Source organism: Musa acuminata, chromosome BXJ3-10, assembly GCF_036884655.1.
Source record: "Musa acuminata AAA Group cultivar baxijiao chromosome BXJ3-10, Cavendish_Baxijiao_AAA, whole genome shotgun sequence".
Lineage (NCBI taxonomy): Eukaryota > Viridiplantae > Streptophyta > Magnoliopsida > Zingiberales > Musaceae > Musa > Musa acuminata.
The window spans coordinates 30,445,304-30,465,572 of record NC_088358.1 but is presented as its reverse complement, the minus strand read 5'-3'; the positions used below and the strand labels follow the sequence as shown (position 1 = coordinate 30,465,572).

General features: G+C 43.8%; 5 protein-coding genes across 8 annotated transcripts; 4 read left to right on the top strand and 1 right to left on the bottom strand.

Moving 5' to 3' along the window:
• The first annotated feature begins 873 nt into the window (after positions 1 to 873).
• Positions 874 to 2,842, top strand: LOC135650529 (CBL-interacting protein kinase 5-like). The gene has a single exon (XM_065169964.1). The coding sequence runs from the start codon at positions 1,164 to 1,166 to the stop codon at positions 2,520 to 2,522; it is 1,359 nt and encodes a 452-aa protein (XP_065026036.1). The 5' UTR covers positions 874 to 1,163; the 3' UTR covers positions 2,523 to 2,842.
• Positions 2,843 to 4,466: 1,624 nt separating this feature from the next.
• LOC103968871 (shaggy-related protein kinase eta-like) lies at positions 4,467 to 9,344 on the top strand. Of its 2 annotated transcripts, XM_009382210.3 has the most exons (12): positions 4,467 to 4,661; positions 5,471 to 5,560; positions 5,652 to 5,711; positions 5,800 to 6,072; positions 6,152 to 6,226; positions 6,309 to 6,365; positions 6,744 to 6,884; positions 6,997 to 7,047; positions 7,122 to 7,217; positions 7,699 to 7,782; positions 8,409 to 8,513; positions 8,928 to 9,340. In XM_009382210.3, the coding sequence occupies exons 1-12, from the start codon at positions 4,569 to 4,571 to the stop codon at positions 9,021 to 9,023; spliced, it is 1,221 nt and encodes a 406-aa protein (XP_009380485.2). In that variant the 5' UTR covers positions 4,467 to 4,568; the 3' UTR covers positions 9,024 to 9,340. The 2 variants fall into 2 exon arrangements, with proteins under 2 accessions (XP_009380485.2, XP_018675395.2); XM_018819850.2 differs by lacking the exon at positions 5,471 to 5,560 and having other exon boundaries at positions 8,928 to 9,344.
• A 61-nt stretch (positions 9,345 to 9,405) lies between these two features.
• On the top strand, positions 9,406 to 11,667 carry LOC135651458 (pentatricopeptide repeat-containing protein At5g16860-like). The gene has a single exon (XM_065171529.1). The coding sequence runs from the start codon at positions 9,406 to 9,408 to the stop codon at positions 11,665 to 11,667; it is 2,262 nt and encodes a 753-aa protein (XP_065027601.1).
• A 120-nt stretch (positions 11,668 to 11,787) lies between these two features.
• Positions 11,788 to 13,407, bottom strand: LOC135650376 (putative pentatricopeptide repeat-containing protein At1g53330). Its single transcript, XM_065169633.1, has one exon. It carries the CDS (start codon positions 13,390 to 13,392, stop codon positions 11,944 to 11,946), a length of 1,449 nt encoding a protein of 482 aa, XP_065025705.1. The 5' UTR covers positions 13,393 to 13,407; the 3' UTR covers positions 11,788 to 11,943.
• A 2,315-nt stretch (positions 13,408 to 15,722) lies between these two features.
• Positions 15,723 to 19,381, top strand: LOC135584684 (protein GRAVITROPIC IN THE LIGHT 1-like). Of its 3 annotated transcripts, none has more exons than XM_065170807.1 (2): positions 15,723 to 16,082; positions 17,705 to 19,381. In XM_065170807.1, the coding sequence occupies exon 2, from the start codon at positions 17,713 to 17,715 to the stop codon at positions 19,159 to 19,161; it is 1,449 nt and encodes a 482-aa protein (XP_065026879.1). In that variant the 5' UTR covers positions 15,723 to 16,082; positions 17,705 to 17,712; the 3' UTR covers positions 19,162 to 19,381. The 3 variants fall into 3 exon arrangements, with proteins under 3 accessions (XP_065026879.1, XP_065026878.1, XP_065026880.1); XM_065170806.1 differs by lacking the exon at positions 15,723 to 16,082 and adding an exon at positions 17,178 to 17,302 and having other exon boundaries at positions 17,647 to 19,381; XM_065170808.1 differs by lacking the exon at positions 15,723 to 16,082 and adding an exon at positions 17,189 to 17,302.
• The last annotated feature ends 888 nt before the right edge of the window (positions 19,382 to 20,269 follow it).

Sequence of the window (20,269 nt, the reverse complement as noted above, 5' to 3'; positions counted from 1 at the left end):
TAGCTCCTCTAAGATTTCAAAAGTGCCTTTAAGAAACGCATCGAGAGAATATATATATCGAGGACTAATGAACATTTCAAATATGAATTAATATTTGGTAATTTTTTAAAAAATCATAATTGATCTGAATGTTACATTGAAAATACTTAAATGTTGATATTATTAACATTTCAGAATTAATGAGATCCTAATATAATTTTTAAAATTTTGATTGTAATTTTATCTAAAATTTTAAAATTATCAAAATGATTTAGTAATAAACCAACGATTTTATATATTTTATAACATAAAATTATATTTATTTATTTATTTGAGTATATTTTTATTTATTATATATTTAGGCGATACAAAATATTTATAAGATTACATACATTTATTTATTTACTTAATAATCTAAATAATATATTTTTTTAATAAAAATAATAAATTTTGTTGGTGAACCTTGTGCCTTGGCTGCCGGGTCGGTATGGCTTGGTTCGACTGGCGATGTCCAGGATCGTCTCGAGGTTTTCGTCGGAACGGGTTGGGATGCGACTCTTAAGCACGTCTGTCCACCTTTGTCGTCGTTGGATTCCTGCACACTAGCTTATGTCGGGATAGGGACGAGGATCCCGATCTAGACCCTCAAGTTGGTGAAGTTCCAGTATTCTTATCGAAGTGCATGCAGTCGACCGTAATTTCAAAACACACACCTATGTTATATCACCATGCAATTTAAAGCTCTTTACTGTAGCTGCCGATTTATTCCTTCTCTCAGGATAAGAAGCATTTCTCCCGCAACCACCTACCTATTGACCGTCTTGCCAAGAATATAGCATCTAAGAAGATGACACCCACAACCTTTGCCCGGAGAATTAAGACCGTGGAAGCATCCCACTTGGCTGGCTATCTTTAGACGAGCAAATTGCTCCACCACCACCGTTGGGAAGGAGGTCGACAATCCATAACCTTTCATTTTAAAGCAAAATGAGGTTTTCTGTACCTTTTTATTTCTTCTGTCTCTGCAGGTCCCGATTGCACCTGCCAAGAGGCATGGTTTTCAGTCCCTCCATCCTCTCTTTCTCGTGCTACGTTCCATGGAGGGAATAAATATTTGGAGTGATGCACCTGGAATACCAATAATCTAATCACATCGCTCTAGTTTTCCTTGGAGGCAGGAAGATATGGAGAAGAAAGGAGTGATCCTGATGCACCGCTACGAGCTAGGAAGGTTGCTTGGGCAGGGGACCTTTGCCAAGGTATACCATGCGAGGAGCATTGCCTCGGGCCAGAATGTTGCCATTAAGGTCATTGATAAGGAGAAGGTGATGCGTGTTGGAATGATCGAACAGATAAAGAGGGAGATCTCAATTATGCACCTCGTTCGCCATCCAAACGTCGTGCAGCTTTATGAGGTCATGGCCAGCAAGAGCAAGATCTACTTCGTGATGGAATACGTCAAAGGCGGCGAGCTCTTCAACAAGATTGCAAAAGGGAGCCTCGGAGAGGATGACGCAAGGAAGTATTTCCAGCAACTGATCGGGGCAGTTGATTTCTGTCACAGCCGTGGTGTCTACCACCGGGATCTCAAGCCGGAAAACCTCCTCATCGATGAGAATGGGAACCTTAAGGTGTCGGACTTCGGCCTGAGTGCCCTCAAAGAGTCAGAGAGGCCAGATGGTCTACTCCACACGCTATGCGGTACGCCGGCCTATGTTGCCCCGGAAATCATCAACAAAAAGGGTTACGATGGAGCAAAGGCAGACATATGGTCCTGCGGAGTCATCCTTTACGTTCTATTGGCAGGCTGCCTACCGTTCCATGACTCCAACCTGATCGACATGTACAAAAAGATAACCAAAGGAGATTTCAGATGCCCTCATCGGTTCCCTTCCGACGTCCGAAAGCTCCTAGCCAGACTCCTCGAACCCAACCCCGATGCTCGAATCACGATCGAGCTGTTGGTAGAGAGTCCGTGGTTTCAGAAAGGATTTAAGCCGGTGGAAGCACGAGCCCGATCACAAAGTTTGCCCAACCTGAAAGATGTGACATCAGCTTTCAATGTCGAGAACACTTTCGATGATGAGAGCGATAAAAAAGCAGAGATGTCAGAACCCGTGAAACCGACCAGTCTAAATGCATTTGACATCATCGCCCTATCCCCAGGATTAGATCTTTCGGGGCTCTTCGAAAGGGGAAGTGGCGAAAAGCAGGAGGCCAGATTTACAACCCAGAGGCCGGCTTCAACGATAGTGTCAAAGCTCGAAGAGATTGCTGAAATGGAGCATTTCAAGGTAAAGAAGAAGGCTGGATTGGTCAAGTTAGAGGGAAGCAAAGAAGGAAGGAAAGGACAACTTGCGATCGAAGCACAGATTTTTGAGGTCACACCTGCATTCCATGTAGTCGAGGTGAAAAAATCATATGGAGACACAATGGAGTACCAGAAGTTTTGTGACCATGATCTTAAGCCTTGCCTCAAGGACATTGTGTGGACTTGGCAAGGAGGAGCAGATCAGCACCAGCAGCACCTCAACCAAACTTGATGTCTTGTAGCCCCATCTTCTGAGACTTAGATCCAATTCAACCCTCTTTTCTTGCCTCTGATTTTGGAACTCCCCAGTAAAAGATAGTATGTTTCTCTTGGGTGTCATGCTCTGGGATCCTAGTTCATTGTGCACACACTAGACAGAAACAATAGCTACCACTAGAGACTCTCTTCTCATGACTTTAAAGAGAGAGGTATATGGTGCATCATCCGATGGTCTATTGCATAGCAAGTACAGACCAATCTCTATGTACTTTTTTTTCTTTCTTCTTCTTATAATGAAGAGCAAGTGCAGATAAATCTCTCAGTTGTGCTTCAGATATTACAGTGCTGAATGCTATAAATTTTTCTGATGTATGCAATCAAATAGAATGTTTTAATTAGTCTATGAAAGAAGCAGAACATACGAGTGCAACTTGAAAGAAGATGCCTAGAGCTGACGGTAGTAACAAGCAACTCCCAGCTCCGAAGACTCTTGCTCAAGACCAACTGGAAGTCACCGAGGACCTTGATCGCATGATTGCAATTACGAACGACGAGCTAATCAACGCGACCATTGTGGCGACGAGTGGGAAGAGATGGAAGAAATGAATAGCGACTAGGGCAAAGGAGTTGAGCTAACCTTCTCAGGCATCTTTGAACTTTACGGACCACTCGTGGTCATGCTGTGGGGAAGAAGAGACAGTGATGGTAGTAACCACGAATCACAAGGAGAAGCTGGACCCCTCGTAGTTGAGGCCTGGGAGGTCGGGAGGTCCACATAAATCTATCTTACCGTAGAGCAGAGCAGAGCAGAGGTGTTGAGGACGTTGATCACCAACTATTTGGGCCTCGACAATAAGAGACAAGAGTGCGAAGTCTAGGGTGACACAGACAACGTTGGCGGAGGTGCTCGTTGTTGGGAATAAAAACTCAATAATAAAAGTTAAAACGAGAAGCAACATGGACAATCAGAAGTCAACTGGATGGAATCGCGTTTGACATTGTTGTAAGGAATGATCTCATCCCTTGGTGCATATTTGTGATTGAATCCATTCCCTAATAATAAGATGGAGATTCCTCGTAAAAAGATTAATGTAGTATCATAGAAACAAGAAGCAAAATCAAAGAAGATGTTATAATGAAAAGATACTAAGGATTGAGAAGAGAAGAACATCCTCTCTTTATATAGTTGAGAAAAATCTATAACCGTTAAGGTAACAATGATCACAGCGATCATATAATAATTATGTATAATCATAACCAATAAATACCATTAAGATACCAATTAAGTTGTAAAGCAATCAATGACTCAATTAAATAAATAATGAACACAATAAATAAATTAATTAATTAACGATAGCCAATGAATACCACATAGAACATACCGATCAAGTCATAAAAAAAATAATAAACATAATAAGTTAATAAATAAGAAAATTTTGATATTATTATTTTAAAAATAAAATATTCAGTATAATTTTTTATATTAGAATCTACTATAAGAATGAATATCTACATTTCATGATATAAATCATAATCAAATATCGATCATAAATATGTCAATAAAAATATACACCGAGAAAGTAGGTCATAACAAATAAATTCTCATAAGAGGATATTGATATTACACAAGTAATTGTAAAGTTCCTCATATTAAAAAAAGAATATCATGTAAAATTTTCCTAATGATATTGCATATATAGACATAATGATAAATTTTGTTATGACAATAAACTTTGCTAGCAATTTTAAATATGTTTGGCACCAAATTTATCATATATACAAGATATTTGCTCCCACATTTCAAATGTTATTATTATTATTAGTAGTAGTAATAATAATAATAATAATATTGTCGCATTGGTGTCCCAAATGTATTATTATTATTATTATTATCGCATTTAGGAAAATTAGAAATCTTCAACGGTCGGCTTCCCACACGTAGATGAGGGCAGGGGTATCTCCGGAATGCAGCTGCGGAGAAAGGACGAGTGGAAGAGAGAGAGAGAGAGAGAGGGGAGGGGGAGAGCAGCGAGAGGTGTCGTTGTCGTTGGCTATCAACATGGCGTCGTTGCCGACGGGACCTCCTCATGCGCCCGCGAGCGAGACGTTGGTGATGGATCCTCCCCGGCCGGAGATGGTGGACGCGGATAAGGTATTCCATCACTCCCGACCATCTCTTCCCTTTTCCGTACGATCTCTGTCTTGCCGCCTTCGTCCCGATTCGTTACTTTTTTTGAGTATATGTTATTTCAGGGCATCTCTCGTTGACAAATTCGTTGTTTTGCTTCTTTCGTAGAGGCGGATTGGAAATTGTCTCTCGTGCTATCTTTTTCCGTTCTTCAGCGATGAATCCCGTTTGTTCCGTCTTTCTATGGGTGATCCGGTTCATTTGCGAATCTTTGCCTTCGGCTCTGGAATTCCTTATTTTACGTTACGTTGGTAAAGTTGATTCGTCTCGAACGATGGTCTTGTAGTGCACCGAGCTTCCTTTTGTTTCTTGATCCTTCTTTTTATTTTATTTTATTTTATTTTTTGGGTTGTCTCCCACATCTTCTTCTTTGGGTACTTGTTGCATCATCTTGGAAAGTTTCGGCTACGGTTTCCTGCAGCTAACCAATATTTGGTTTTGGGAACAGCTCCACTCTGGATCTTTCTATCAGTTTCTTGTAATTTTTCTTGTTCAAACCTTCCTTTTAGGAATCAAACATTACTATCCCCTGTCGCTAATTTTCCTGCAAGTATTTTCGTTTTATCCTCTGTACTATTTTGATCTTCATAAAGAATTTTCTCTTCTTGTTGTTTCGGCAACTTGTATTGGCGATTATAGAATGTGACGATCCTACCTATCGTCGAGTTAGGGGTTTTTGATAGGTTAAGAAATATGGGTTCCGGGTTTTTTCTTCTGTCGCATTTCTTGCTAGTTTTTCATGTTGAAAGCTGGGATTTTGAGTGACCTTTCAGCAAGAAGCATCCGTCATCCAGGGGAATCAGCCACTGACTGGACACATTATCTCAACCACCATTGGAGGAAAGAATGGTGAACCCAAGCAGGCGAGTTCCAGAGAATTACTTCTTTAACGCGAATAATCCTTTGTGTTCAATTCGTCCATTCAACTAAGTTACTTCTAATTCTTTTGTTTAGACCATCAGCTACATGGCAGAACGTGTCGTCGGCACTGGGTCATTTGGAATCGTCTTCCAGGTGTGACTGCCTCTTTGTCTATAGATGTAACTTAGATCATGTGGCCATTTACATATTTTGGTGTTGTCCCTTGGTTACTTGTAAGCAGGCCAAATGCCTGGAGACAGGGGAGACCGTGGCCATAAAGAAGGTCTTGCAGGATATAAGATACAAAAACCGTGAGCTTCAGTTGATGCGCTTGATGGGTCATCCCAATGTGATATCCCTTAAGCACTGTTTTTTCTCCACGACGAACAAAGATGAACTGTTTCTTAACCTGGTCATGGACTTTGTCCCTGAAACGCTATACCGTGTCTCGAAACATTATAGCAATGTGAACCGGGGGATGCCACTAATCTATGTGAAGCTTTACATGTATCAGGTTTGTGTGGCTAACTTTACATTTTCTGGTACTTTTAGAAGATCAGTCACTGAAGTAACTACCTGATTGTCTTCCGCAGATATTTAGAGGGCTAGCATACATCCATAATGTTCTGAGAGTTTGTCATAGAGATGTGAAGCCACAGAATGTCTTGGTATGCTTTTACGTTCATAGAGGGCCTTGAGTTTTTGATTCCAGAAATAATTCTTTGCTCTTCCTTGGTACAAATCATGCAGGTCGATCCTCTTACTCACCAAGTAAAGCTTTGTGATTTTGGAAGTGCCAAAGTTTTGGTAAGGCAATAGTTTCGAAAGATCACGTTTTTCTCTCTGGCCATCAAATGATAGACAATTTAGGAAGACTAAGATCAACCTTTAAGGCTGCAAACTTGTTATGCAATGTCAATGTCAAGTGAAACAAACCAATCCCAATTGTTCATGTGTGTACTAATTGAGTCCATGAAGTCATTACAAGGATGAATAAAGCTAACTGTTTTGTCGTGCAATTTTTCTGGGGTTTTCCTAGTAAAAGATCCATTTACCTGTAGACACTTCCATCTCAGTCTGATTATTTGAAGTGATGTCATTCATTTCACTTGCTATGTCTGTGTGTTCCACTTTTAATCCGAGGACTTTGTGTGTTCTCATGTGGCCTTCCGTAACGTGAACCAGGTCAAGGGTGAAGCAAATATATCATACATCTGTTCACGCTATTATCGTGCTCCGGAGCTCATATTTGGTGCTACAGAATATACAACATCGATTGACATTTGGTCAGCAGGATGTGTTCTTGCGGAATTACTTCTTGGTCATGTAATCATGCTTTTATTATTTGAGATATCCAATTGTTCTAATAATATTTTCAAGCTAACACAAATACGATTGTTACCCTTTTGCTTGTGTTTTAATTTTGCTATGTCAAAAGCCACTATTTCCTGGAGAGAGTGCTGTTGATCAGCTAGTTGAGATAATCAAGGTAAAACTTAAGTCAAATTTCTGTTAAAGATTCTTTTCTCCTTCACAAAGTTAATATAGACTTGATGCTTATAGGTTCTTGGTACTCCAACCCGAGAGGAAATTCGATGCATGAATCCTAACTACACTGAATTCAGGTTTCCGCAGATAAAAGCACATCCTTGGCACAAGGTAAGCATCATTCCCAGTGACATTTAATTAATGTAGCATCTGTTTTTCTTGATGTAGATTGCTTGTATGGTTTCATCCATGTCTTAGATTGCATGTCTAGCACATTTGGTACACTGACACATTGGCTGATCTGATACGATCCAACTAATCAAAAACAGAATTAGCCAGTTCAAACCCCAAAGTCTTAATTATGTTGTTCGTAACTGTCAGAAATAGGCCAAAATTTTGTTGTTTCTGTCCGACTCCAGCACACACAGCACTGCAGAGGAAAGTAGATACCTTAACTTGCTTAGTTTGTGGGTTCATGTTTTGAGGGAAAGAGAGGCTTATTTTGATGGAATAAGTCATGAATTTTCAAATCTTGTTAATAAACTATTGGTTTTGTGTGATACATATCTATATGAACAATATCTTAACATTCTTCCTTCTCTTCTTTTGGTAAGATGGTTATAATTTATAATCCTTCATAACTAATTTGCAGGTTTTTAACAAACGAATGCCTCTCGAAGCAGTAGATCTTGCATCACGTCTTCTTCAGTATTCGCCAAATCTTCGCTGCAGTGCTGTGAGATTAATCATCTATTTTATCTTGCAGACCAAAAGATTGTTACTCTTTTATTACATTTAAGAATAAGTAACTAAATCTAGAGTTTCTATGTTATCCTTGTCAATTATTCATCAATCTTTTGTTTCTTGGTCAAAAGATTTAGTCTCCATTTCATGAACATCGGTTAGTTTTATTCTCTAGAATGATATAAATGAAGAAGAAAAGAGAACAGAGTGCATGGTCTTGGACATTTGGAGAGTTTGTAGATCTTTCGGCTATAGAGATGGCGAGCGATATATGAAAAAAACAATCTCATATATTCTTTACCAAAGTTCTCCTTGGTGGACAACAGTCGATAATCTTGCTACTGCCTAAAATTAGTGGCTACACTCATCTTAAGATGAGTAGTTACATCATTGTAGGAGGAGCTTAGCAGACTTTTCTAACTTAAATAAAAAAAATGAAATGACTGATGGATGGATGGTTTTGTGTTGGCTAGTGGGAATGGCAAGTTGTTCTGCATCGGATCCACTTTGTGTGATCATTTCTGTTGCTTAGTCGAGTATTTCAATGTGCAGGGTAATCGATAGGGCATTCTCAATTACATGCTTTATTACTACTAATATGGACTGTTCCTATTGCAGCTCGAGGCATGCGCACATCCATTATTTGATGAGTTACGTGAACGTAATGCACGACTGCCAAATGGCCGGCCATTTCCTCTCCTTTTCGACTTCAAGAAACAAGAAGTAGGTTTCAGCTACCCTGGTATTTTCTTTCCTTTGACTAAGGTTGACTTGTTACCATTCAGTCCATATTCATTTTGCGGTGAAGGGTGAGACGATTGTCGATCCAGTTACTTTTTGTGTTACATAATCTTGCTTCTTTATCTAAATAATATTCGAGTTTATCACGCTCATCTGACTTTCCATTCCAACATCTAATTTTGTCCTCAGATTTGTGGTGGTTAAATCTTACCTTGTTTACTGGAACTTTTCTTAGTTGTGATCTTCACCGAGAAGACGTTTAGCGAAAATGTTCATGAGTGCATGATTGGTGTTATGTTAAATCAGGGCTGCTCGTCATCCGTGATTCTTGTTGTAGCACAACGCTGTTTTTACTCCCTGTCATCACTTTGGTGTTGCCCTGTTTTTCTTTTGCAGCTTTTGGGTGCTTCACCTGCGCTTATCAACAAGCTGGTACCCGAGCATGCGAGGCGACAATGTGGCCTTGACTTTGTTCAAGTGGCGGGGACGTAGGCGGAGTACAAGTGCTTCATCTACATACATCTGGATAAATGGAAGCATGATCACGAGCTCATCTCCCAATCCTGCCGCCTCGTATCATATCAGACCCTTTCGGGACGCGAGGCCTGGGCTGCTGTTGCAGTGCAGGGCCGATAGAGAGGACGTATCATCTCTTCTTGTGCACGACGCTCTTCTGGTTCCCCTTTTTGGCACGCCTGTGTTTGTTTGTTTTGGTCCTATCAGGAGCGGTGGTTTGTGCGTCTGTTGAATGAATCCCCAGTGATATATGTGAGAAGTACTTGTCTTAGGCCCACCCACTTTGCCATGTCACGAGGGTCTATATACTCTATAGCATTGAGCTTCCCGTGCCATTCTCATAAATCTTTTGGGTGCTATGAAACCTGTCTCATCGCTCGTCAACCTCCTCAGAGTTGCCGTCTCTTTCTCCAGATTACTAAGCTCTTCCTCTGTCTCCTTGCCCGTCCTCTCCAAGGACTTCCATTCCGTGAAGGATCACTGCCGCCATTTGCTCGAACTTGGCATCCTCCACGATAACCCAGCTCTGGGTTCGCGTGCCCACGCCAGGATCGTCGTCTTCGGACTAGAGCGCGATTCTTTCCTCTCCACGAAGCTCATCACCTTGTACTCCCTCTGCGGACGGCTCCACAACGCCGATGCAATCTTCGCCCGTGTCCCGCGTTGTGATGCCTTCATCCTTAACGCCATTCTCAGAGGATACTGCGCCAATGGGTTGCACCAGGAAGCCATCGATTTGTTCCACCGGAAGAGGAAAGATGGTGTGCGACCGGATTCCTACACCTTCTCCTGCATCTTCAAGGCGTGCGCTTCTCTCTCGGACCTTCGCCAAGGCAAGGAGTTGCACCATCTGGCCGCCGCGGGCGGGTTCCAGTCGGACGTCTTTGTCGGCAACTCCCTGATGTGCGTGTATGCAAAATGCGGAAGCATCGAGGACGTCGTCAGAGTATTCGACGGAATGCCCCAGCAGGACACCGTGTCATGGACTTCGATCATTTCAGCTTACGCGCTCGATGGACGTAATCTGGAAGCCGCGGAGAAAGTAAGGCAGATGATCGAGTGTGGATTTAGGCCTGACCAGGTGACGATGCTCACCGTTCTTACGATGAGCGGTGACACGCCTGAGGTCGTCGGCCAAGTCCATGGTTACATGTTGAGAAGTGGGTTTGAACTGACATCCATGATCCAGAACTCGCTCATTTCAGCTTATGGCAAGTGTGGCAGAGCGGAGGAGGCGCGGAAGGTTTTCGATAGCTGCGCCCGAGTCAGTAGAGTTACTTGGAACGCTTTGATCTCTAGTTACGCTCAGAATGGGCTGTTCGATGAAAGCATGCAGCTCCTTAGGGACATGAAGCATTCTGGATGTGACCTCGACGTGGTTACTTACAGTGGCGTCATATCTTCCTTCTCTCAGAACGATCTGTTCGGCTCGGCCATGGCAGTTTTCGAGGAATTGGTGAGTGTGGGGTTGAAACCGGACGTTGTTGCCGTTGCAAGTATACTACCAGCAATCTCGGGTCTTCAGTGCTCAAATTACTGCAAGGAAATCCATGCTTTTTCTTACAGACACTGGCTGGAGTCAGACAGGCGGATTAGGAACGCTCTGGTGTCAGTATATAGCAAATTTGGACTGCTCCAATGTGCTGAACGAGTCTTCGGGGCCATTGGCGAAAGAGATGTCATATCCTGGAGCTCGATGGTCATGGGGTATGCGCAGAACCAGTACTTTGCGGAAGCGTTGGACACTTTCCGGCAGATGATCGGAACGCGGACGAAACCGAATCCCATCACCATCACCAGCGTCCTTTCGTCGTGTGCAGGCGTCTCTGGACTGAGACAAGGGAAAGAGCTCCACGCGTGGGCGGTGAAGAACTCGGTCGACGACCAGCCCTTCGTCGGAAGTGCCTTGGTGGACATGTATGCAAAGTGCGGAAGGCTCGGCGACTCGAGAAAGGTGTTCGATCCGATGGAGGATAAGAACTTGGTCACCTACAACGTGATGATGGGGGGTTACGCGGTACACGGGCTGACGGAGAATGCTCTTGAGATTTTTCGCATGGTGGACGAACCCGACCAGGTGAGCTTCATCGCGGCCTTGTCGGCCTGTAGCCATGGAGGAAAAGTCGAAGAAGGGATCGAAATCTTCAACAGCATGAAGGACCTGAAGGTGAGCCCCAGAGAGGGGCACTACGCTCTCATGGTAGACTTGTTAGCCAGGTCGGGAAGATTACAAGAAGCTCTCGATCTCATAACCACGATGCCGACCAAGGCGAGCTCGGAAATCTGGGGAGCCATGCTCGGAGCATGCAGGATACACTCTGATCTGGAGATTGGCATCTACACGGGGAACCGAATCATCGAGTCGGGGAGCGGTAATTCGGGCTATTATGTGCTGCTGTCGAACATATTAGCCGACTTCGGCAGGTGGGAGGACGTGGAGGTGATCAGGGAGTTGATGAAGGAGAAGGAGGTCAAGAAATGTGCTGGGTGCAGTTGGATAGAGGTGAACAAGAGGGTGCGCTCCTTTGTTGCCAAAGAACGAGCACAGCAACCGGAATGGAAGAGCATGTTCCAGGTGCTGAGTGCGTTGAATGAGCAAACCAGGGGAATGAGCTGCTAGTGGAAGTTTTGTCAAACACCCGATGATGTTCTCTGGCAGATAGACTGAGCAAATGCCATTCATCGATGCTGGCAGAAATCTGCAATCCCTGCCAAACGACAATCTACGAGGAGGTATGTGTACTTGGAAAGCCTTGCATCGTGCTTTTATGTTAATCATTCTGAGTAGTAGTAAGCTTATGCTATACAGGGCAGTGAAAAAAATGTCCAGTTTTCTTCTGCATCCATCTTTTGCTATGTTGCTAATAATTGACTTTTACCACCTGCACTGCACTCTTCAGTTATTATGTGCAACTAATGCAGCAGCCGATTTGGTCCCAGTTGCCACCACTGATCTCATTGACAAACAAGCTAAAAGCTTTGCAACCTTCAGCTTCTCAGGCTCCGTCACTATGTTACCTACCACAGTCTCCCAATCTTCCAAGCCCATACCATTTGCCTTCGCTACACTAAACAAAGTCGAATCCACCAGAATCCGATCCTTCTCTCCGCTCAACAATCCCTCCAAAAGCTTTCGCATGTTCACTGCACCGAGCTTATACCCTTTGACCATCATCTCATCCAAAACCATCCTCGCCTTTCTGAATTCGCCTGCATCACACAGTCCCTCGAACAATATCCGGTGGGACACCACGTCCGGGCAGCACTCCCTCCTCGGCAGGTCGTCGAACAGCTCGCTCGCATCGCTCCACCTCCCTGCCTTGCAAAGCCCAGCGATGATCGTGTTGTAACTTACCACGTCCGGCTTGCATCTCTGCCGCACCATCTCATTCAAAGTCTCGAAGGCCGCATCGAAGTCCTTCTCGTCCTCGCAGAATCCACTGATCATCGCATTGTAAGTCACGACGTCTGGCTTTATCCCGATTCGTTTCATTTCCTCCAGAATCCCAACCACCTCTCCTTTCCTGTTCACTCTGAAGAGAGCTCGAATCAGAGTGGAATACACGGCGGAGTCCATTACCAAGTCTTTGTCTGACAGCATCTCTTCTTTTAGCTGAAGCGCAAGGTCCAATTCGCCACTTTTGCAGAGGCCTTTGATCAGAGGGGTGTATATGTAAGCGTTGGGCTTTACCTTGTACTCTGTCAGCATCGTTTCTTTTAGCCTAAAGGCCTCGTCCAACATGGAATTAGCACAGAGAGCGGAGACTAGAGTGCCGAAAGTAGAAACGGTCGGAGCAATCCCTTTACTTCGCATTTCGTCGAACAACTCCCACGCGCCTTCTATACAGCCTGCCAAAACCTGGGCGCGAATGAGCACGTTGTAGGTGCACGCGTCCGGGGTTAGCCCGTAGTCGTCGAGATCACGGCACATCGACCTCACGCCCTCGAGGTCGCCGCATCCGAGCGTAACGTGGAGAAGGGAGTTGAAGGACCGGATGGTCCGGCGGCATCGAAAAGAGGGAATGCGATCGAACGTGCGGCGCGCGGCGGCTGGCATGCGGGCTCGGCCATAGAAGGAGATGACGCGGCAGAAGAGGGCTTCCTTGGCAGCAAAACGAGTCTCGCGGTTCATCTCGTGTAGGACGTTCTCCATCTCCGCGAACATGCGCGCCTTCCCGAGCTTGCAGACGATGAGATCGTAGGACCGCGCGCTGCGGCGGAAGGGCCTCGAAGGGTTTGGGGTCGGGGTTGGATTGCGGAAGAGTTGGAGGGCGATCTGAGGGTTTGTCTCGAGGCGAAGAAGGGTGGAGAGGCGGAAAGGCGAGATCTTGGTGGCCTTTTCCATCGAGGTGCGGGGGTGAGGCGCAGCAATGGAAGCGTGAAAGAAGAATATATATATATATATATATATATATATAATTCTTTTATTTTTCTTAAAAAGTATATATTTTTCTTTTATTGTTATATATATATGCACGATAAAAGTATCAATGGCGATTTTCCCTCAACAAGTTATTCTTTTTATTTTTCTTAAAAAGCATAGTGTTGGTTCTGATTTTTCCCATTGATATCTTTAAAATTTTTTAAATCCTATAAATACCTGATGACAAATAATAGGGTGAAGAAAGAGAAAAAAATAAATAAATAAAAATAATGAGCAAATAATAACAATAATAATAACAACGAACAAAGGAGAAGCGAACGACAAATGTAACAATAGCGAGAACTAAGGAGTGCCTGAGGTGATGATGGGAAGAATATAAATATTTAAAAGATTATAAAAAGCAGCATATATTAATTTGAAAAAAATCAAAACATGAGCATCTTTTGAGAAAAAATAAAAAAAGATTTTTTTTTGGGAGAGAAATCGTGCAAGTATCAATGCCGAATAAATTTTTTATGCATTTACACTACTAGTCAAACGAAAATTGTAGATGATAATATTATAATTTTGATTTTTATAGTGATATTAACTTTAGAAGGATAAATAAGAAAATTTCTAACCTCAATGGATCCATACATCACAAAACATTAGGTGGAGTATGGGCGGGAAAGCGTCGTTGGGTCCCTTTGGGTAACGCCAAGTATGTGCGGAGAAGGGTGAAACGCTGTCGGAGCATTGGATGCTGAGCCATCTTTCGATTGGATGTTGGTGCTTGTGTCCGTGCACGCGTGCGGCCGTCCTCCTCCCGAAGAGAGGGACGAGCACAGGAAGCGAAGACGATAAAGTAGGAGAGAGGCGACTGCCTCGTTGAATCGCCAGCGAAACTTTTGACGGACGAAGAGAGTGAAGAGGGCGGAGGGAAGAGAAGCGGGAGAGTCAGAGTCCTTGGCTGAAACCACAGGCATTTCATCGAACGGTAACAGGGCTTGCATGGAAGCAAGAGTTGGTTCATCGAGAGTGGAGCGCCAGCCGAACCAGAAGGGTACTGACATCCACGCTCAAGCAGAAGCACTACATATCAGGTCGTCTTTTCCTGAGATGCGGGCCATATCGCGCAGCAGATGATCCCAACTCCATGTCTGAAACGATGGTGTTATCATCCAGTGGCTCATATGAATTGGAATTATGTAAGATGAGGACCCCCCACCATCTCTACCACTACAACGCAAGAGGAAGAAGGTGAACACCATGCCCGACCTTAAACCAAATTTGAATCATCTGATTCTTGGAAACAACTTGGTGTCTTCAATTGCAAAGCAAATATTGGCTCCATTCGAACTATATATACACATACGTGTAATGCAATATTATATATTATAATTGGGTGCCAACGACAGCATTTAGAAGTCATCCAATTATTTGATAAGTTTTTTTTGGTTCGCTAAATCAAAGCATATTCATGAGTGAATTTTTGAAAAAGAATCATTAATTTTGAAAAAAATTCATATAACATCTTAACTTTAAAATTTTATATAAAATATTTTTTAAAAAATAATTATTTTATTTTTGTGGCCCATTGTCTTTCGTCCCGTCGATCATTCTCCCCTGTTCAAGTTGTTCGATAACAAAAACATTCCATTGGATCTTGTTAAACTAGTGCTAAAGGTACAACCCTCGAAGCTTCTGAGGTTGTAGGCAAGCGAGTCATTCTCTTTTCTTTTTTATTTACGTTAAACAATAATAAACAGGAAGATTATATCTTTATTGTTGGAGTACTAATTAAAAAATAGAGACGATGATAATAATCCAAATGGAGGAGATGATCCAACGAAATATGAGTAAAATGATTTTTTTCATATGTTCGAGGATACTTAATAAGATATCTTTAAAATTAGAGCAAAAATTCTCAAACTTAAATTTTTTTACAATAATTCACAAATCATATTTTTTATTTTATTTTATTATATTAATTTGGTGCTTGTGTAAATTTTGTTTGTTTGTGTCTGACCACTTCCTCTAAGGAAAGCAGACAATTATTTTTTCACCAAAATAAAAAAAACACCAATACAATTATAAATTTAAAATACCTCGCGGAAAACAACTATATTTCCATGTTTGCCCTTCTTTTCTTTCAAAATACCACCATTCATACAGATAATTACCAATAAGACCAACGCATTCATCCATTTTAGTACTTTAGTGATGATACTGTAAAGGTCTTTTCGGTACTACGATCAACAGATACAAGCACCTGTCTTTATCTCCACGCTTCCCTGGTCACAGCTCTCTGCCGCCTCTTCCTCTTCCCGCCTTGCCGTCTCTCTCGCCCTCCGATCTTGACCTTTCGCCCGTTGTTGCTCTTCCCGAGAGCAGTATCCGCTCTCTGCCCCTGTGCAAGCAAGTTCGGATTAGAAAGAGAGGAGGAACACGACGAAGACGGCCTCTCCAAAGGTTCCGTTTTGTGGTCGTTTTCGCCATTGACATTCTCGCTCGAGGTCGGAAGTGGGCGGCTGCCTACTTGAGGTTATTCTTTTCCAATGATCGTTCTAGGTATGATCTGATCGCATCCGATGGGGACGGGCACGGTTAGAGAGCGATAGGAGAAGAGGAGCTTATTCCGGTCCTGCCGGCCCCCAATCCTAGGGTTTCTGGTACGTGCCCATCTCTTCGCTTCACATATCCTTCTCAGGACCCCAAATAAGGTTTTTGTTTTTCCCTCATAAGACCTTTTTGTGTTGCAAAAATCAGATTTTGCATACATATCTGCAGCGTCATTAAACGATATCCGTGTTAGTTCGAACCCCATTCTCTTCACCCCCAACCATAGTCAATGCATACGCATGCTTCTACCTATTTGTGCGCAGATTCATGCTTATTCGATCCACATAAAACTTGCATGACGGTAGCTGTTCAATAAAAAGAGGCGATCGGAAGAGTACAGAGCACAAAGAACACTTGTTTAGAGTTACACAGATCGATCGAGGCAACAGTTTTACACACACACACACACACAACAGTTCCATTACAATACTACTTAGGCCATGCTTCTTCCTAACCGGTACGAATGTTTTCTCGCACAGGTCAACCTTTAGACTCTGCTTTGTTGACAGCGAAACCCAATCAAAACATGTCTTTTCGTTTGCATTCGATCATCATGTATGCTTTCGCGTGAGAATAACTCGAAAAAGACTAGACTTGGTCAGGTTGATTCGTATGTTTGAGGTGAATATTCCGAGCCTGATCTTAAGATTTAATCTTGTCCTGAAGAGTTGGCCTCCAAGTCGACAATTTGGCTATGGCAAACTTGTACTCGATTCGATTGATTGGTTTTGTTGGCACATCACTGTGACTCTGTGTCAGATCTCATATTTATTTTTCTGTCGGTTGGATCGATTTTCCAGGTATGCTTGGACTTGTGGATCTCTTACCGACTCTGTTCCTGAGTTTTCTTTGTGTTGGACTAAACTCTATTATTTGCTAAATCTCTCTCCTTGCATTAAATTGGGTTATTACCCCCTTTGTTGTATCCTCCTCATTCAGATGTAACCAACGCAGCATATCCTAAATGGTCTTCTGCCAATTACTTGCCCGAATCTTCTTCTTCTGTGCTCCTTGACATTGATTGATTGATTGATCTTATTCTCCCTCTCTCTCTCTCTCTCTCTCTCTCTCTCTCTCTCTCTCTCTCTCTCTCTCCCCTCTATTATGCCCCACATCCATAACTGGACTGTTCTTGATAGGTTGGGAATGAGGTAGTTGAGATCTTCTGAGCCATTATTGGCTCACTGCCATCAGACCTCAAAAACTGTGATCCAAATCGTGTAGACTCCGGCAACCGGGCATGGCCTTTGATTCCTATTCCACCGCTTCTGTATGAGCCAAAGCTTTTCTCCCGATTATTCTGATTTTGTTCTTCTTCTTCTTCTTATGTTGTCGTCCGACTTTGTGGATTTGCCCCACCATGAGGGATATGCTTGGTGTTCCCATCAAGTCCACGAATCTGATGTCCCGGAACAATCAATCATAATTCTTTTGTGCAAAGATTTGGTTGGGCTCCCTACTGTCGTCAACCAGCGATCGTGATTCTTGCTGTTTCATTTCTCTTTCTTCCTCCTTTCTGTCTTTGATTAGATGCATATTCTCCTCAAAGCAGACCACTTTCTAGGAAGAACCCTTTGTTCTGAATCAAGCATCTAACTCTCACTTCCATTTCAGCGGTCGTTTCTGCACTGATTTTGGTGGATTTCCTTGATCTTCTCGGATCCTGAAACAGAAGAAGAAATGGAGTGGAGCAGCGCGACGCGGTCACCGACGTTGGAAACGTTGTCTCGGACCTTCAGCAAGCTCCTTCGCCTCCGCTGCTCCGCCAGCGATGCCGACGTTGCCCCCGGCGAAGATGACTGCTCGATCCATAAACTGAAGGCGGCCCAGAACTTGAGCGACTGTTCCCCCATCCTCCTGTCTGATTGCAGCGGCAGCGACTCGTGCCAAGTGGCGTATGAGAAGCAGCAACACCGGCTCTCCTCGAACGTCAAAGAAGCCATGGAGTCTCTCCTCGCCAACCTCTTCGCCAGCATATCTGCTGTCGAAGCTGCCTACGTCCAGCTCCAAATGGCGCAGTCACCGTATGATCCCGACTCGATACAGTCTTGTGACTTGGCCATCGTCTCTGAGCTCAAGCGCGTCTCCGAGCTGAAGCAATCCTACTTGAGGAACCATTCCATCATTCCGTATACCGATGCTGACGGAATGATGGGCCCGGGCCCGGCACTTGCTGCCCGGATCGCAGAGCAGCACAATCTAATCAAGACCTCTCAGATCACCACGAGCAAGCTCCAAGCTCACCTCGAGCTCAGGGATTTCGAGATATCCTCGCTCCAGGCCGAGCTGCTTGCGTGCGAGAAGGTCAACCAAGCGTTGGAGTCGAAGCTTCATCCTGGCCGCTCGCTCTGTGTCCTGGATGGCCTACCCCTCTCCGACCTAAGCCCCATCCATTTCCTCGCCGTTCTTCGATGGACCTTCAACTCCATCAGATCCTTCGTCAAATTCATGGTGAAGGAAATGGAGTCAGCCGGGTGGGACCTCGATGCTGCCGCTGGTGCAATCCAGCCGGACTTACTCCGCCGTAAAAAGCCCGGCCATCGGACCTTCGCCTTCCAGTCCTACGTCTGCCAGGGGATGTTCTCGGATTTCCACCACAGAAGTTACAACGTGGCCGCCCTGAAAGATCGATCGGCATGGGGTCGGCGCCGGTGGTTCGATGAATTCACGGAGCTGTCACGCGTCGGATCGAACCAAAAGCTCAGCCAACGCTCGGCGATCGCGAAGTTCGCCACGGCGAAGTATCAGGCGCTGGTGCATCCGAAGATGGAATCGTCGTTCTTCGGCAGTCGTGATCGGGAAAGGTCTCCTGCAGGAAGCACGGGCCGGGACTTCCCGGACTCGGCGTTCTTCAGTGGGTTCGCGGAGATGGCGAGGCGAGTGTATCTCCTCCACTGCTTGTTCTTCTCGTTCGATGACAGGTTCATTTTCCAGGTGCGACGTGGCAGCCGGTTCTCCCAAGTGTACATGGAGAACGTGGTGGAGGACGAGGACGAGGACGACGACGATGACGCTGCAGCCGAGCTCACGCCGCCCACGGTTGGGTTCACCGTCGTCCCTGGGTTCAGGGTGGGTCGGACACTGATCCAAAGCAAGGTCTACCCCTCGTCAACCATGGACGGAGCATGACGGCCATGAACGTCCTTTCAAAGGTTGTCATGTGACGTTAATTAGCGTTCTCTTGTTGAGAAAGCAACAAAAATATAGTGCACTACTACTTTAAGTTGGTCTAAAGACTTGGCCTACTACACTCTTTATATTAGAACATCATCTATTTCAACTAGAAATTAAACTATATTTCATGTAAGAAGGTGTCTCCTTTCCAAGGATCTACTGCCATTCGAATTTATTCTGTGTACTCGGTGAATTAATTTTGTGAGTTGGTGGTATACGAGAGAAGCTTTCATGAAGACGAAGCCTCCGAAAAAACAAATAAAGAGAGTACTGTTGCTTTATTCTTCGTAAACCCTCCGAAAACCATCGAGTATTGATTAAAAGAATGCGAATTAAGATTGTATATTGCAACGCCAAGTGTTCTATACCATCGAACACTAATGGAAGAGGAAACAATTTGTGGATTTCTCACCCCCAATCTTTTCGAGTTGCATCTTTATTTCTAGATATAAAATGATTTCTCGCGTGCACTGGTTGTATCATTACTTTAGTAACTCCATTACATATGACATGAACAATTAAACTGACCTCATTTAGGGCACTATGGATTTATAACTTACACCAAGTTTATGAGTTATCAACCACTGTTAGCCTCCATCTTATTCTTTAGTACAAAAGTACTTTATAGAACATAATTAATTGCTCGTGGTTCCTTTTACTAATCCTCGTTTGAATTCTAAATTCCGATGGCCTAAATGAAATCTTTTATAGGGATGATTAACTCGATCGTGATTGCCATGCTGAAACCTAGTTTTACTAGTTTCTCTTGACCCCTCTCGTCGATGCATTTTAAGGTTTAGAAAGAAAATATTCGCAAAACCTTTTTATTTTCATGTTCTCAGGAGAGCATATGTTTGTGTGAGACGACAAGTTTTGATTTCAACAACGTTGTTTTTGTCACGTAATTCCATTTCTCTTCTTATTCCATCCATAATGAGCCACTCGGAGAGGCGATAGCGTACCGCACCGGGCATCCCAGTCCCGTGGCTGCAGGATGACATCTCCCCCTCGGCGCTTCGTCATCGCCGAGTACACCCGCAGCCGACGAGGAAGAGTGCGTGCG

What these genes read in the sequence shown, in the direction of transcription:
- LOC135650529 (XM_065169964.1), top strand. Translation starts at nt 1,164, where the DNA reads ATGGAGAAGAAAGGAGTGATCCTGATGCACCGCTACGAGCTAGGAAGG.
- LOC103968871 (XM_009382210.3), top strand. Translation starts at nt 4,569, where the DNA reads ATGGCGTCGTTGCCGACGGGACCTCCTCATGCGCCCGCGAGCGAGACG. An exon ending in AGATGGTGGACGCGGATAAG is followed by an intron (nt 4,662 to 5,470) that starts GTATTCCATCAC and finishes GTGACCTTTCAG; the next exon opens with CAAGAAGCATCCGTCATCCA. An exon ending in AGAATGGTGAACCCAAGCAG is followed by an intron (nt 5,561 to 5,651) that starts GCGAGTTCCAGA and finishes TCTTTTGTTTAG; the next exon opens with ACCATCAGCTACATGGCAGA.
- LOC135651458 (XM_065171529.1), top strand. Translation starts at nt 9,406, where the DNA reads ATGAAACCTGTCTCATCGCTCGTCAACCTCCTCAGAGTTGCCGTCTCT.
- LOC135650376 (XM_065169633.1), bottom strand. Translation starts at nt 13,392, where the DNA reads ATGGAAAAGGCCACCAAGATCTCGCCTTTCCGCCTCTCCACCCTTCTT.
- LOC135584684 (XM_065170807.1), top strand. Translation starts at nt 17,713, where the DNA reads ATGGAGTGGAGCAGCGCGACGCGGTCACCGACGTTGGAAACGTTGTCT.